The sequence below is a fragment of the Aotus nancymaae genome, unplaced genomic scaffold, assembly GCF_030222135.1.
Source record: "Aotus nancymaae isolate 86718 unplaced genomic scaffold, 86718_ANA_hifiasm-v0.15.2.pri h1tg000008l, whole genome shotgun sequence".
Lineage (NCBI taxonomy): Eukaryota > Metazoa > Chordata > Mammalia > Primates > Aotidae > Aotus > Aotus nancymaae.
Window position 1 is genome coordinate 37,600,851 of NW_026988419.1, and position 13,936 is coordinate 37,614,786.

The 13,936-nt window shown below is 36.5% G+C and overlaps 1 protein-coding gene across 1 annotated transcript in view; it reads left to right on the top strand.

Annotated features, from left to right (window-relative positions):
* Nucleotides 1-13,936, top strand: part of DNAH7 (dynein axonemal heavy chain 7) — a 260,963-nt gene that overhangs the window by 116,583 nt on the left and 130,444 nt on the right. The window contains 6 exon segments of the mRNA XM_064372762.1: nucleotides 3,957-4,205; nucleotides 6,004-6,153; nucleotides 8,779-8,961; nucleotides 9,317-9,493; nucleotides 11,470-11,601; nucleotides 12,932-13,156. Of these exon segments, the coding sequence (XP_064228832.1) occupies nucleotides 3,957-4,205; nucleotides 6,004-6,153; nucleotides 8,779-8,961; nucleotides 9,317-9,493; nucleotides 11,470-11,601; nucleotides 12,932-13,156 (1,116 nt within the window).

A 13,936-nucleotide genomic window follows, 5' to 3' on the forward strand; every position in this document is an offset into this window, starting at 1 on the left:
ATTAGTTCCACTTGGTCCAAGTCTGAGTTCAAGTCCTGGATATCCTTTTTAATTTTCTGTCTCATTGACCTAATATTGACAGTGGAGTGTTAGTCTCCCACTATTATTGTGTGGGAGCCTAAGTCTCTTTGTAGGTCATTAAGTACTTGCTTTATGTATCTGGGTGCTCCTGTATTGGGTGCACATATATTTAGGATCATTAGCTCTTCTTGTTGCATTGATCCTTTTACTGTTACATAATGCCCTTCTTTGTCTCTTTTGATCTTTATTGGTTTAAAGTCCAGTTTATCAGAGACTAGGATTGCAACTCCTGATTTTTTTTGTTTTTTTTGCTCTCCATTTGCTTGGTAAATCTTCCTCCATCCCTTTATTTTAAGCCTTTGTATGTCCTTGCACGTGAGATGGGTTTCCTGATTACAGCACACTGATGGGTCTTGACTTTTTATCCAATTTGCCAGTCTGCGTCTTTTGATTGGGGCATTTAGCCCATTTACCTTTAAGGTTAGTATTGTTATGTGTGAATTTGATCCTGCCATTTTGATGCTAGCTGGTTGTTTTGCTCATTAATTGATGCAGTCTCTTCGTTCTGTCAATGGTCTTTACCATTTGGTACATTTTTGGAGTGGCTGCTCCTGGTTGTTCCTTTCCATGTTTAGTGCTTCTTTCAGGAGCTCTTGTAAAGCAGGCCTGGGGTGATGAAATCCCTGAGCAGTTGCTTGTTCATAAAGAATTTTATTTCTCCTTCATTTATGAAGCTTAGTTTGGCTGGATATGAAATTCTGGGTTGAAAGTTCTTTTCTTTAAGGACGTTGAATATTGGCCCCCACTCTCTTCTGGCTTGTAGGGTTTCTGCTGAGAGATCTGCTGTGAATCTGATGGGCTTCCCTTTGTGGGTAACTCAACCTTTGTTTTGGCTGTCCTTAGCATTTTTTCCTTCCTGTCAACCCTGATGAATCTGATGATTATGTGCCTTGGGGTTGCTATTTTTGAGGAATATCTTTGTGGTGTTCTCTGTATTTCCTGGACTTGAATGTTGGCCTGCCTTGCTAGGTTGGGGAAGTTCTGGATAATATCCTTAAGAGTATTTTCCAGCTTGGATTCATTCTGTCCGTCACATGCAGGTACAGCTATCAAACATAGATTAGGTCTTTTCACATAATCCCATATTTCTTGGAGGCTTTGTTCATTTCTTTTCACTCTTTTTTCTCTAATCTTGCTTTCTCCTTTATTTCATTGAGTTAATCATCAATGTCTGATATCCTTTCTTCTGCTTGGTCGATTTGGCTATTGAAACTTGTGTATGCTTCGCGAAGTTCTCGTGCTGTGTTTTTCAGCTCCATCAAGTCGTTTATGTTCTTCTCTAAGCTGTTTATTCTAGTTAGCATTTCGTCTAACCTTTTTTCAAGGTTCTTAGTTTCTTTGCATTGGGTTAGAACATGTTCTTTTAGCTCAGAGAAGTTTGTTATTACCCACCTTCTGAAGCCTGCTTCTGTCACTTCATCAGATTCACTCTCCATCCACCTTTGTTCCCTTGCTGGTGAGGAGTTGTGATCCCTTGAAGGAGGAGAGGCATTCTGGTTTTGGGTGTTTTCATCCTTTTTGCACTGGTCTCTTCCCATCTTAGTGGCTTTATCTACCTGTGGTCTTTGTAGTTGGTGACTCAGATGGGGTCTCTCAGTGGACGTCCTTTTTGTTGATGTTGAAGCTATTTCTTTCTGTTTTTTAGTTTTTCTTCTAACAATCAGGCCCCTCTGCTGCAGGACTGCTGGAGGTCCACTCCTGACCCTGCTTGGCTGGGAATCACCTACAAGGGCTTCAGAAGAGTAAGGGTTGCTGCCAGTTTCTTCTTCTCTTTGTCCCAGAAGGGTACCCACCAGATGTCAGCCAGAGCTCTCTTTTATGAGGTGCCTTTTTGGACATATGGGGGTCAGGGGACCACTCGATGAGACAGTCTGTCCATTATCAGAGCTCAGGTGCTGTGCTGGGAGCTCTGTTGTTCTGTTCAGAGCTGCTAGGTAGGTATGTTTAAGTCTGCTGCAGCAGAACTCATAACCACCTCTTTTCCAAGGTGCTTTGTCCTGGGAAGCTGGGGCTTTATTTATAATTCCCTGATGTGTTGCTGCCTTTTTTCAGAGGTGCCCTGTCCAGCAAGGAGGGAGTCTAGTCACAGTCTGCCAGCAGAGGTGTTGGGAAGCTGCTGCAGGCTCTGCCCAGCTGCTGTGTAAACTCCCTTGTGGTTTTGTTTACAGAGGTACAGTTTGGACTGCCTTGGTAATGGTGGTCTGCCTCAGTAATTGGGTGCCTTTTATTTCTATCTCTTGCCTAATTGTTCTGGCCAGGACTTCCAGTATTATGTTGAATAAAAGTGGTGAAAGCGGGCATCCTTGTCTTGTTCCAGATCTTAGAGGAAAGACTTCAGTTTTTCCCTTTTTAGTGCAAAAGCTGTGGACTTGTCATATATGGCCTTCATTATTTTGAGGTATGTTCCTTCTATACCCAGTTTGATAGGTTTTATGATAAAGGAATGTAGAATTTTTTAGAATTCTTTCTGGACATCTACTGAAATAATCATATGGTATTTGCTCTTGCTGTTAACGAGATGTATTACATGTATAGATTTGTGCATGTTGAGCCATTTCTGTGCAGGTGAAGAGTGAAGTCAACTTGTTTCTATGCTGCCATTTTTGAACCAGAAGTCAGGACTCCAACTTTTTAACTTAAAAATAACCTGAAACTGAATGTAAAACCTCAGGGTCTAAAATTTCTAGCAGAAAACCTTTGTGACTTTATGTTATGCAAAGATTACTTAAGTACAGTATCAAAAACACAATCCATAAAAAATACATTGACAAAATTGAAAAAACTACTCTTTGAAAGACACATACAAAAGTGAAAGACTGCAGATCAGGAAAAATATAAATATATGGCACAAGCACAGGTAAATAAGTTACTCATTGAAAAATACAAATTGAAACCACAACAAAATATCACTACACAGTATGGTTAAAATTTAAAAGACAAATCCTACCTAATATTGGAACTCATACATGGCTGGAGGAACATGGCATAGTACAACCACTTTGGAAAACAGGCAGTTACTTAAAATGTTCAACACCTATTGGTCATACTCAAGTATTCTATTTCTCAGTATTCACCCAAGGGAAATGAAAGAATTTGTTCATACAAAGTCATACACAAATGTTTGTAGTCATTTTATTTGTAATAGCCCCAAACTGAAACAATGAAAATGTACATCAATAGGTGAATAGATTGTAAAACTGCAGCACTTTGTTACAATGGAATATTACTCAGTAAAAAAAAATAAACTATTGATACCTGCTGTGACATATATGAGTCTCAAACTATGCCATGTGAAAGAAGCGAGAGGGAAAACGTATATATCTAGTCTAATTTCATTTAGACAATCCACATAATGTTAGTAACCAAAAACATATCCATGGCAATCCAGGGTAGGAGGCAGCAAGGAGAGGAGGGAAGGAGGACTACAAAAGGTTACAGGAAGCTTTTTGGGAGTGGTGGATATGTTAAATATCTTGATTATTTTGATGGTTTTACTTATTAAATTTTATACTTTAAAATACAGCCACCTGTAGTCCCACCTACCCAGGAGGCGGAGGTGGGATGTGCCTTGAGCCTGGGAGACAGAGGTTGCAGTGAGCCATGATTGTGCCACTGCACTCCAGCCTGGGCAACAGAGCCAGACCCTGTCTCAAACGAAACCAACAAAAACAAAAACTGTTTGCAAAATGAACATTGTAAGGAACACAATTTAAAAATTAAAAATACAGTTTTGTATATGTAAACTATTCCTCTATAAAGCTGTTAAAAATACTGTTGAACTATTATTATCTAATGACTCTGTTTCCATCAAGAGTAAATATGTGTATTTAATATAAATATATAAAATGTAAACCCTTCAAATTATCTATCATTAGGGAATTACTTCGGATTTGTTTCCTGGGGTAAAATTACCAAAACCAGATTACAATGATTTGCTGGCAGCTATCAAAGACAATTGTGCCTCCATGAATTTGCAAATGACCACATTCTTTTCTGAGAAGATTCTTCAAATATATGAAATGATGATTGTGCGTCACGGTTTTATGATTGTTGGAGAACCATTTGGAGGAAAAACTAGTGCGTATCGCGTCTTAGCTGGAGCACTAAATGATATATGTGAAAAGGTAAGTATATTATTAATGCATTAATTTATTTATGATCAACTTTGTGCAAGGTAGAATGTGCCGTTAGTTTAAAAGTTGCTTTCAATGTGGCAACTTAAAATTGTGAGAAAAATGAGTCAAAGAGAAAATAAAGTTTTAGAAAAGTAAAATGAAGCAAATAGCAAGTTCAGCATATAAAGGGTATGCCACAAACTTGCCTTTCAGCCTTTTATTTCTTTTTTAAAAAATTATTAAGGTAATACATGTTTCTTGTAGAAAAAAGTCTGAAAACAGAAAAATCTGAAGGTTTTCCTATAATACTTTCAGAGGAGTCTTTTTTATTTTTTAGGTAGATTTGTAATGCAAACTTCCGTATTGGCTGTTAGTGGTATTGAACTGGAATGTGTGTGTGTGCGCATATGAATTCTAGACCAGCCTGGATAACGTGGCGAAACCATGTCTGTACTTTAAAAAAAAAAGCACACACACAAAATTAGCCAAGTACAACCTGTAGTCAGAGCTGCTCAGGAGGCTGAGGTGAGAGGATCACTTGAGCCCAGGGGGCAGAGGCTGCACTGAGCCAAGATTGCGCTACTGCACTCCAGCCTGGGTGACAGAGTGAGAGCTGATCTCAAAAGAGAAAAGAAAAAAAAGGTTGATATTCTCACATTTTTTTTTCAGTTTGGTAGTTTGTGTCCCAAGCTTGGGAGTGGCAGGCAGAAGGCAATGTTAGAAAGAGTTGAACTTGTTACGTTGTTACATATAAAAAATAAATGATTGGGAATAAAGTGGAGCACAGGGTATTTTTAGGGGAGTGGAAGTGTTCTGTATGATACTATAATGGTAGATAATGATATTGCACACTTGGCAAAACCCATAGAATTATGCAACACAAAGAGTGAATTCATAGTGTAAACTGTGGACTTTAGTTAATAGTAATGCATTAATATGAATTCATCAGCTATAACGATGTACCACACCAATTCCAGATGTTAATAAAGGAAAACTGTTGTGTCTGGGTAGTGGAGAGAGTATCTGGAATCTCTGTACTTTCTGCTCAATTTTTCTGTAAACCTTAAACTACTTCTTTTTTAAAAAAGCCAATTAATTAAAAAACAAAAAAGCTTATGTCCAAAGGGCATTAATATATCTTTTAATGCCATAGACTGGCTTTCAGGGTTTGGCTAAAATTGACAGTTTACCAACATTAACTCTTTCATTCCACAAGAGATAGATATTTTTCTGTATTTAGGTCTTTGAATTTTCTCTCAGAGGTTGTTTTGTAGCAGGGACCAGCAAATTATAGTACATGGGCCAAATTCAGCCCAGCCCTCCTTTTATACTGCCAATAAATTTAGAATTGTGTTAACACTTTAAACATCTGTTGATTTAAAAAAAGAAAAGCATAGAAGAATATGTGGTAGACATATTCTTGTTTCATATAAATATGGAACTTGCAAAGCCTATAATATTTACCATCTTACTCTTTACAAAAGAACTTGCCAAACCCTGTTTCGTACTTTAAGAAATACAGATCTTGCACAACATTTGCTAATTTCTTCCTAAGTATTTTGTGAGCTTTTAAATACTATTGTGAATGTTTTTTTTAATTTTATTTTTCAATTGTTCATTGGTATTGTGTATAGATAATACAATTGATTTTATGTATCAACCTTATAGGCTGAAACCTGGTCAAATTCATTTCTTCTGATACTCTCTTTGTAGATTCCTTAGGATTTTCTATATACACAATAATGTTTTCTATGAATAAAGAAAGTGTTCTTTGAATAAATAAATGATTGATTTTTTTTTCATTAAGGGGCTAATGGAAGAAAACAAAGTTCAAATAACTGTTTTAAATCCGAAGTCTGTCACCATGGGTCAGCTGTACGGACAGTTTGATTTAGTGTCCCATGAGTGGTCAGATGGAGTCCTTGCTGTCAGTTTTAGAGCATTTGCTTCTTCACCGGTAAGTTCTAACACTTTCACATGCATATTTTAAAAGGTTAAGATATTTATTTCTGACCAATTTCTGAATTTTTTTCAAACAAACTAATTGTATCTATAGATGAAGTTTTTTTTTTAAACACAGTACTGGATATTCTGGCAGTATTTCTGTGAAGAAAAAATGTCAGCACCTATAAAAATGCCAGAGACCAAGCTCCTTTGCCCTGGAGGCATACAGAAGAGAGGGTAGGAAACAAAAGGACAGGGCAAAGTATTTCTGGCTATTTTCTCTGAAGTGAGATGAACTGGGAATGAGAACATCTGAATAACAGGATCCTTTTGCCTCTTCAGTAATGTTCTTCCTTCACCCACTCTTTGGGCTGCTGCTATTGTCACACCCACTAATTGTTAGATACACACCAGTGCTTAGAGAAGAAATTACACACCTTTGCAAAATGATGTATTAAAGTTCCCACACTTGTCCTTTAGCATATTAGGAAGAGAATGACTGCCTTGTGGAAAGCAGAGGAGGTCAGCAGTGTGCCAGCTGCCACTGGCTGTGAGTGAAGAGTAGGCACTTACCTACTCCTGGCTCATTCTGCTGCCCACTCTCATGAAAAGAATCCACATACCAATAAATGCTAACTTGGTTGCTGTATGTTAGCACATCCTGCTGAGAGTGTGATTATATGGGAGACAGCTTGCTAAAGCTGGTAGTATAGGAAAAGGGGGCTAGGCTTGGGACATTTAATTTGTTTATCAAATCATTCTTTTTATAAGTGTTTTCTTTCTTCTGACTACCATACATTCTAAATTTGATGCTCTCTATCCACTTAAGAACCTAGAAAAGCATGACTCATGAGTCAAGTAATAATGGATAAAATGTGAAATCTCAGCTCTGCTCTTATTGCTGGAAAGACCTTAGGCAATGAGCAACATAAGGACTGACTCTTATGGGGCAAAGATCTTGCCCAAAGTCAAGCTTTACTAGTAATTTCAAGCATAAAAGAAATTGTGGACACAGATGAAGTAGATAGAGGTCTGGAACCCTTGATGTGGCTTCTTAGGTCCTCTCTTGCCACAATGGAGGCACTGTGGCTCAGAATAAGAGATGAAGTCACTAGATAATATAAGCAGTTACATTATTTACACAGAAATAATCATGAAATACCTCTATTTTATACTTACAGCTTACATAACATTTTTCAGGAAGCTATGTCCCATAAATACTGAGTCTCAGGGAGTTTAAGTAGTTCACCTGAAGTCCACAGCTCATAAGTAGTAGAGCCAAATGGAAACTGAGGTCCTTGAGACTGTGAAGCCCAAGGTCTCGCCATTGCATGGTAGTGTTTCCCAAAGGAATGCTTAACAGTCATGGGAAGCCCACAGTAGAAGAGAAAGTTGATCTCAAGATGATTACCGAGCTGTGGCTCTTCCTTGCTTCCTTCCTGAACACCGCTAGAACTGGCCTCTGATGTGGGCGTGGGGTGGTTTGAGCCTGAGACAGACCCATTGTCTTATAGATTAATGCAGTTGACTGCAGGGACTGAGAATGTGCTAAGATGGATTCAGATCCTTCACCACTTCAACCTGAACTCATATTTGCTGAAGAAAAAGCAAGGAATCATTGGTGTACACAAAAAAAGTTTGAAATATAAGGATCCGAAAAGGAGAATCAATCAGTCTTTGTACACTCTGGCTAACATCTGTCTACTCTTTCATATTTGTTGAGCATTTACTATATTCTGGACAATTTGTAAATATTTTCATATTTAGTTTATCATTGTGGGACTATAAATGTTATGTTGGTTGTAATTTTCTATACCATCAGGAGAGAGCTCAGCCCAAGTGCAGTGTATATATGTGTATATGTATATGTGTGAATTCATTCAGTGAAGGGAATAAAAAATTTGGTTTAGCACACAAGAGTAATTAATTTGCATAAACATGATACTATATAGAGTCAGATATTCTGGATAATTCTGTTTTTCCTGGCAATTAGATGTTTTTTACTTATATTACTTTCTAAAACACGTTACATGTATTTGAGTTCAGAAACATTGATAAAGGCCCAGTTGCAGTGGCTCATGCTTGTAATCCCAGCACTTTGGGGAGTCAAGGCAGGTGGATCTTGAGCTCAGGGGTTCAAGACCAGCCTGGGCAACATAGTGAAACCCCATCTCTCCCACAAGAAATACAGAAAATTAACTGGGTGTGGTGGTACACACTTGAGGTCCTAGCTACTTGGGAGACTAAGGTGGGAGGATTGCTTAGGCCTGGGAGGCAGAGAAGACTGCAGTGAGCCATTATTACACCACTCTGCCCTCCAGCCTGGACATCGGAGATAATTTTATCTCAGAAAAAAAAAAAAGAAAAGAAAGAAAGAAACTCTGAAAAAGACTGAATCTTAAGAAAAGATGACGTATTTCTGTTTTGTCCATGGCATATATAGTATAGGCTTCTTTAGTGATACATATGCAGACACACACACATATGTAGTAATCTTTATTTAAAAAGTGCCTTTACATTTTCATGATGAAATTAATCCTAGTACTTATATATTACAATTTTGAAATAATGTTATTGAACTGTTTCTTACATTATCATTATTACGTTTTTGCCCTCTGTTCACATATGCATGAAATAGACATCAGATAGGAAATGGTTAATTTTTGATGGCCCAGTAGATGCAGTGTGGATTGAAAATATGAACACTGTACTGGATGACAACAAGAAGCCATGTCTGATGAGTGGGGAGATTATTCAAATGTCACCACAAATGAATCTAATTTTTGAGCCAATGGATTTAGAAGTTGCTTCCCCTGCCACTGTAAGTTCTCTATTTTGACATCTTCTTATAAATTATAAAATGTTATGAATACATGTATTTGCTTAGTAACTTTGACTTTAAACAAAAAATATTAGCAGAATTTCTTTTAAGAGCAATCTGTGATCCTCACAGGACAGACATATCTGTTGACATACGTTGACAAATTTAGTGGTCAGGATGTTTTCCTCTTGGTTTAGGACTATTTGGTAAAGTCAGATACAAAAATCAAGATCATAAGATTATATAAAAATTAAGCTTTCCCCCAGACTTTTCTGAAGATTATAAGAAACAGATGTGCCAAATCATATTTATTTTATAAGCATTGCCTTGATGGTAACCAATTATGGCTTTCCAGGTTTCCAGATGTGGCATAATTTACATGGAGCCTCACATGTTAGGCTGGAGACCACTGATGTTGTCCTGGGTGAATCTGTTACCTGTGTCAGTCAGTGTTATTCAAAAGGAATTTATAATGAGCTTACTTGACAGAATGATCCCTGTTTCGGTTGAATTTATTAGAAAGCATACAAAGGTAAGATAAATGAGAATTTTAAGATTAAAAAATAAATGGAAAACTCATATTAGACTTATCAATTTTAATGTCTGTTTTTATTATCAGCTAATAGATGTTAAATCAGAAACTTTCTGATTAAATTAAAAATTTAAATTAGAATGCATATAGTTCACTAAAAATATTTTAAATGAAGTATATTGGTGTTACTCTTTTCTCTCTCTCTAAAAAAAGGAGAACTCAAAGGCCACATAACCGTGTCAAAATGTTATTTATTTTTTCTGATGGGCTACTGGATTTTAAATAATTTCTATTATTACAATATTCTTTATTATCCAAAGTTCCTAAAATAAGCCAGTCAGTCCATGGTAGAAGGACTGGGAAGAGGTCCTAAAGTAGGCAAAGTCATTTTTCTTTCTTTCGCTACACACTGGGGAGGGGGAGGAGAGGAAGTGGGGATAGTAGGAGGGAGGAAAATGACAAGGAAATGGGAATATCCTGCCTCTGAGAGTTGACTGAGCTTCAGCGAGTCTCTAAAACTCTCTTCAGCTGGAAATTACCAAGCAAGAATGTTTAATTTCTTCTTTGGGAGATGCTGACCTAAGGTCTTTTAGAATGACTTTGGCTCTGGAGCAAAGTTCTGGTAGTTCTTTCGCTGTTGAAGATATAACAAAAAATCTTGAGGCAGAAGTTTAGCGCCAGGTACAGATTTGGAAAATGGAGTTTAAAACCATGTTAATGTAGATTACCTAAAGAAAAAATCCAGAGGAAAAAAGAAGAGAGCAAGGGATAGAATCGCAGGTGCATCAGTGATTTAGACAAGAGAAAGGGAAGAGAGAAGAAGGAAGTGAGGTGACTTCCATACTGCTCTTTCAAGAAGTTTGGCTGTAACCTAAATAGGTTGTAGATATGAAGTAATTCATGCTTCATAAACAGTTAAACATGTATGAACTGAGGTCATAATAAAATAAACTTCAGGGCCTTTCTGGGTTTTTTCTCTGGCATTGTCAGAGAATTTAGATACTACAAATAAACGAATTTTCTATGTAACCGAAACAGCTTTTCTATAGGAAAACATAAAACTTTGAATGCAAGCTTTCTAAAATATACTGTGCACTTCTGTTATCTCTTGAAGGAATTATGAACGCCTGTTATTTGCTATGTAGTAATAAGTATCTGTTTTATTTGCAGTGATAACTGTTTGTGTTTCAGTGTTGCATCCATAATACTTAGTCCCACACTTAGAAACTCAACTGCTTTTTCTGATGTTTCTTTCTACTGGGGTGACAGCTGAAGATGAAGTCACCTGCTTCTAATCTTCAGGAAGTCTGTTTCAGATAGTTAATTTTTACTTGTTAACTACCAAACAACGTGACTTTAACAACTGGAAGAGACCTGCATGGGGGGAAGACAAACACTTATGATAACTTGCTATATGCTGCATGGTTTTAGGAGCAGTACACGTTATTTCACTTATTTTATAAACTATCCTGGTGACATGCAGAAAAGTAAAGTGCATGACAATTTGAGTACTCCAGAAAGGTTTTTGAGGGCTCCAAGACTTGAAATTGTATTTCACAGTGTTGAGTTTAGTATGAGTATTGCTATGCCTTGTAAATATGCTCTAAAATGGATTTTACTTATTAAGCATTTTAGATACACAAATTAACTGCCTTATCTGAAATTTTTTTAGTGTTTTCATGTATAAAATTAGTATACCCTAGAATCTATATCTTTAGTTAAATTAACTACACATGTAACAGTAATTTTTTTTAAATTTGAGAATTGATATGAGAGGTTAAAGAGTACACACTACCTAAATATAACATCCAGTTCTCCCAAGTGAATTGTAATAATAGTACCTATTCACAGATAGTATGAATTAAAAATTATTACTATCTGCTAAATTTAAATGAGCTTAATAAATATTAGCTGGGGCTATTTTAGGTAGTACCTAATTTAAATTGTTTAGACTTTTTTTCTTACTGACTTTTCAGGAATTATCTCCTACTTCCGATACAAACTTGGTCCGATCCTTAATTAATCTAATAGACTGTTTTATGGATGATTTTGCCGATGAAGCCAAACTAAATGAAAGAAATGATCAAGAAACTTACTCTTTGCTTGAGGTAAGGTCCATTGTCTTCTGTATCTTGCTACAGAAAGACAGGTATCTACTGCCTTTCCCTAAAACTTTCTAACTTATGAAACTCGTTTTACCCCTGAAGTTGGAGACTAGTCAACAGGTGGTAGCTGAAGAGTGAGGAAAAAGTCTGGCCCCAAATTGTAACTGCTGGTGGGGAGGCTCCTTAACTGGCAGTCGTGGTGCATCATGAGGGTTGGACAGAGCCCAGTGATTGCCTCAGATCTGCTACTGAAATCTCAGGTCATTTGTCCAGCCTCAGAAATGATTCATTCCCAAAATGTCAGTGACCATTTTGGCAACGAGATTTACCTCTTTTCCAAACTATAGTAATTTATTGTTTTTTTCCCCTTGATTTTTCTTCCTTTTTTCATGAGATATAAATTATTTGTATACATATGTGTGTGTGTATAAATATATATTTGGATTAAGGAAAGCAAGAAAATATATAGGTAATCAATAAACTGATTTTTAATGGGAATAAAAATATCAGTAGACTTTGGATTTTTTTAATGAAAATATTACAGTACTATTCATGGTAGCACTTCTGTGGTCAGTATGGTACTTGCATAACTTACATGTTTTGAAATAAATTTTTAAATTTAGTGTTAAATGGTTTCTGGAGAGAAACGGTCTGTGAGTAAACTAGAAGTAGGTGAACAGGGTTGAAGTAGAGTGCAGAACTTTCGTGAGCATAGTCCAGACTCTCTTGGTTTTGAACTTAATAAAAGACCTTGTTTTTAAACAACCAAACTGGTTTTCTACCTTATTGGTGGGTCTTGTCTTCTGCTCTGTTTCCTCTTTTTGAGTCTGGAAAGAAGAAAGCTAGTATCTTTTGCTTGCAGAATTGCAATTCTAGTTTATACACTTAATGCTCAGATATTACAAATAAAATAATTTAAATATGTTCTACTTAAAGTAAACCCACCATATCAAAATTTAAATAAAATGAATATGTAGGTTATTTGCCTTATTACAGTGTGTCTTAATGCCTTAATAATAAGTTATTTCTAAGTTTCTTTTAATACCAAGCTGCTATCATGTGTTGAAAATATGTGATTTACTAATCATTCTGAAGTTTCATATGGCCAGAATGTATACTTTGTTTTGTAGTATCTTCTCTAAGATTTTATAAGACATGCAATTTGATTTTTAAAAACTCTTATGATTACAAAATCCTGAGATGACCTACCATTATATATGAACTTACGTGTTTCCTTTCAGAGCTAATAATCTGGTTGATCTGATATGTAAGCTTCAAGGACGATTAAAATTACTCTTTAATTGTTCTTAATCTTCTCATCCCCCCATCGCAGGGCATTTTTCTGTTTTCATTGATCTGGTCCGTTGGTGCTTCTTGTACAGATGATGATCGGTTGAAATTTAATAAGATTCTTCGAGAACTAATGGAAGGTCCAATTTCAGATCTAACTCGAAATAGGTTTAAATTACAGAGTGGTACTGAACATACATCCTCAAGGACACTAACTGTCCCATTTCCTGAAAAAGGAACAATTTATGATTATCAATTTGTCACTGAGGTAAGAGTTCTGAAGCAAGATTTGCAACTGCGAGCCTGGCAGAGTCCCCTCTCCAACACACAGCATATGATGGTTCTGTGGCCACCTTCATCATCGCTATTTACCTTAAGAGACAGCATAGATAAGAGGAAGATGTACTACTGGCTTGAAGTCAGACAGCTCTAGGTTTGAGTCCTAGTAAAGTCACTCTTTCTGTATAGCCATGGACTGTGTTCTCTGAACACAGTTCTTCCCAATGATACTATGAGACAATAATATCTGATGGACCAATTGCACTCATTAAATAGAATCACACTAGGCATATACTGTTTAAGGACAGCTCTTAGAGATTCACAGTGCATGTTAGTATACTAGGCACTAAGAAGTTCTGTAGGAACCCAGGTGGTATAATCTTAATTCAGTGCTTCCCAAACGGATTGGAAAATAAAACCTGGGTGGTGGCTGTTTTTGTATAACAACTTCCACAAGTATTGTACTGAGGACCAAGTTTAGGAATACACATTATTTAAATATATACAGATTTAAGTAAAATTGGGATCATACAACATTCCCAGTGGGCAGCTTTATATCCTTCCTTTTTCTTAATGAGAACAATTTGCCGTTTCACTAATGTTTCTTCAGTAAACTTGCTTTCTAAAGTCTCCCTACCATATGAATGGACCATGATTTAGTCATAATTTCCTACCCTCGGACATTGGACTGTTTTTGTTGTTTTAAGATTCTCACTTTTATAAACACTACCTTGGTAAATATTCTTGGATACAAGTCATTGGGTACAGA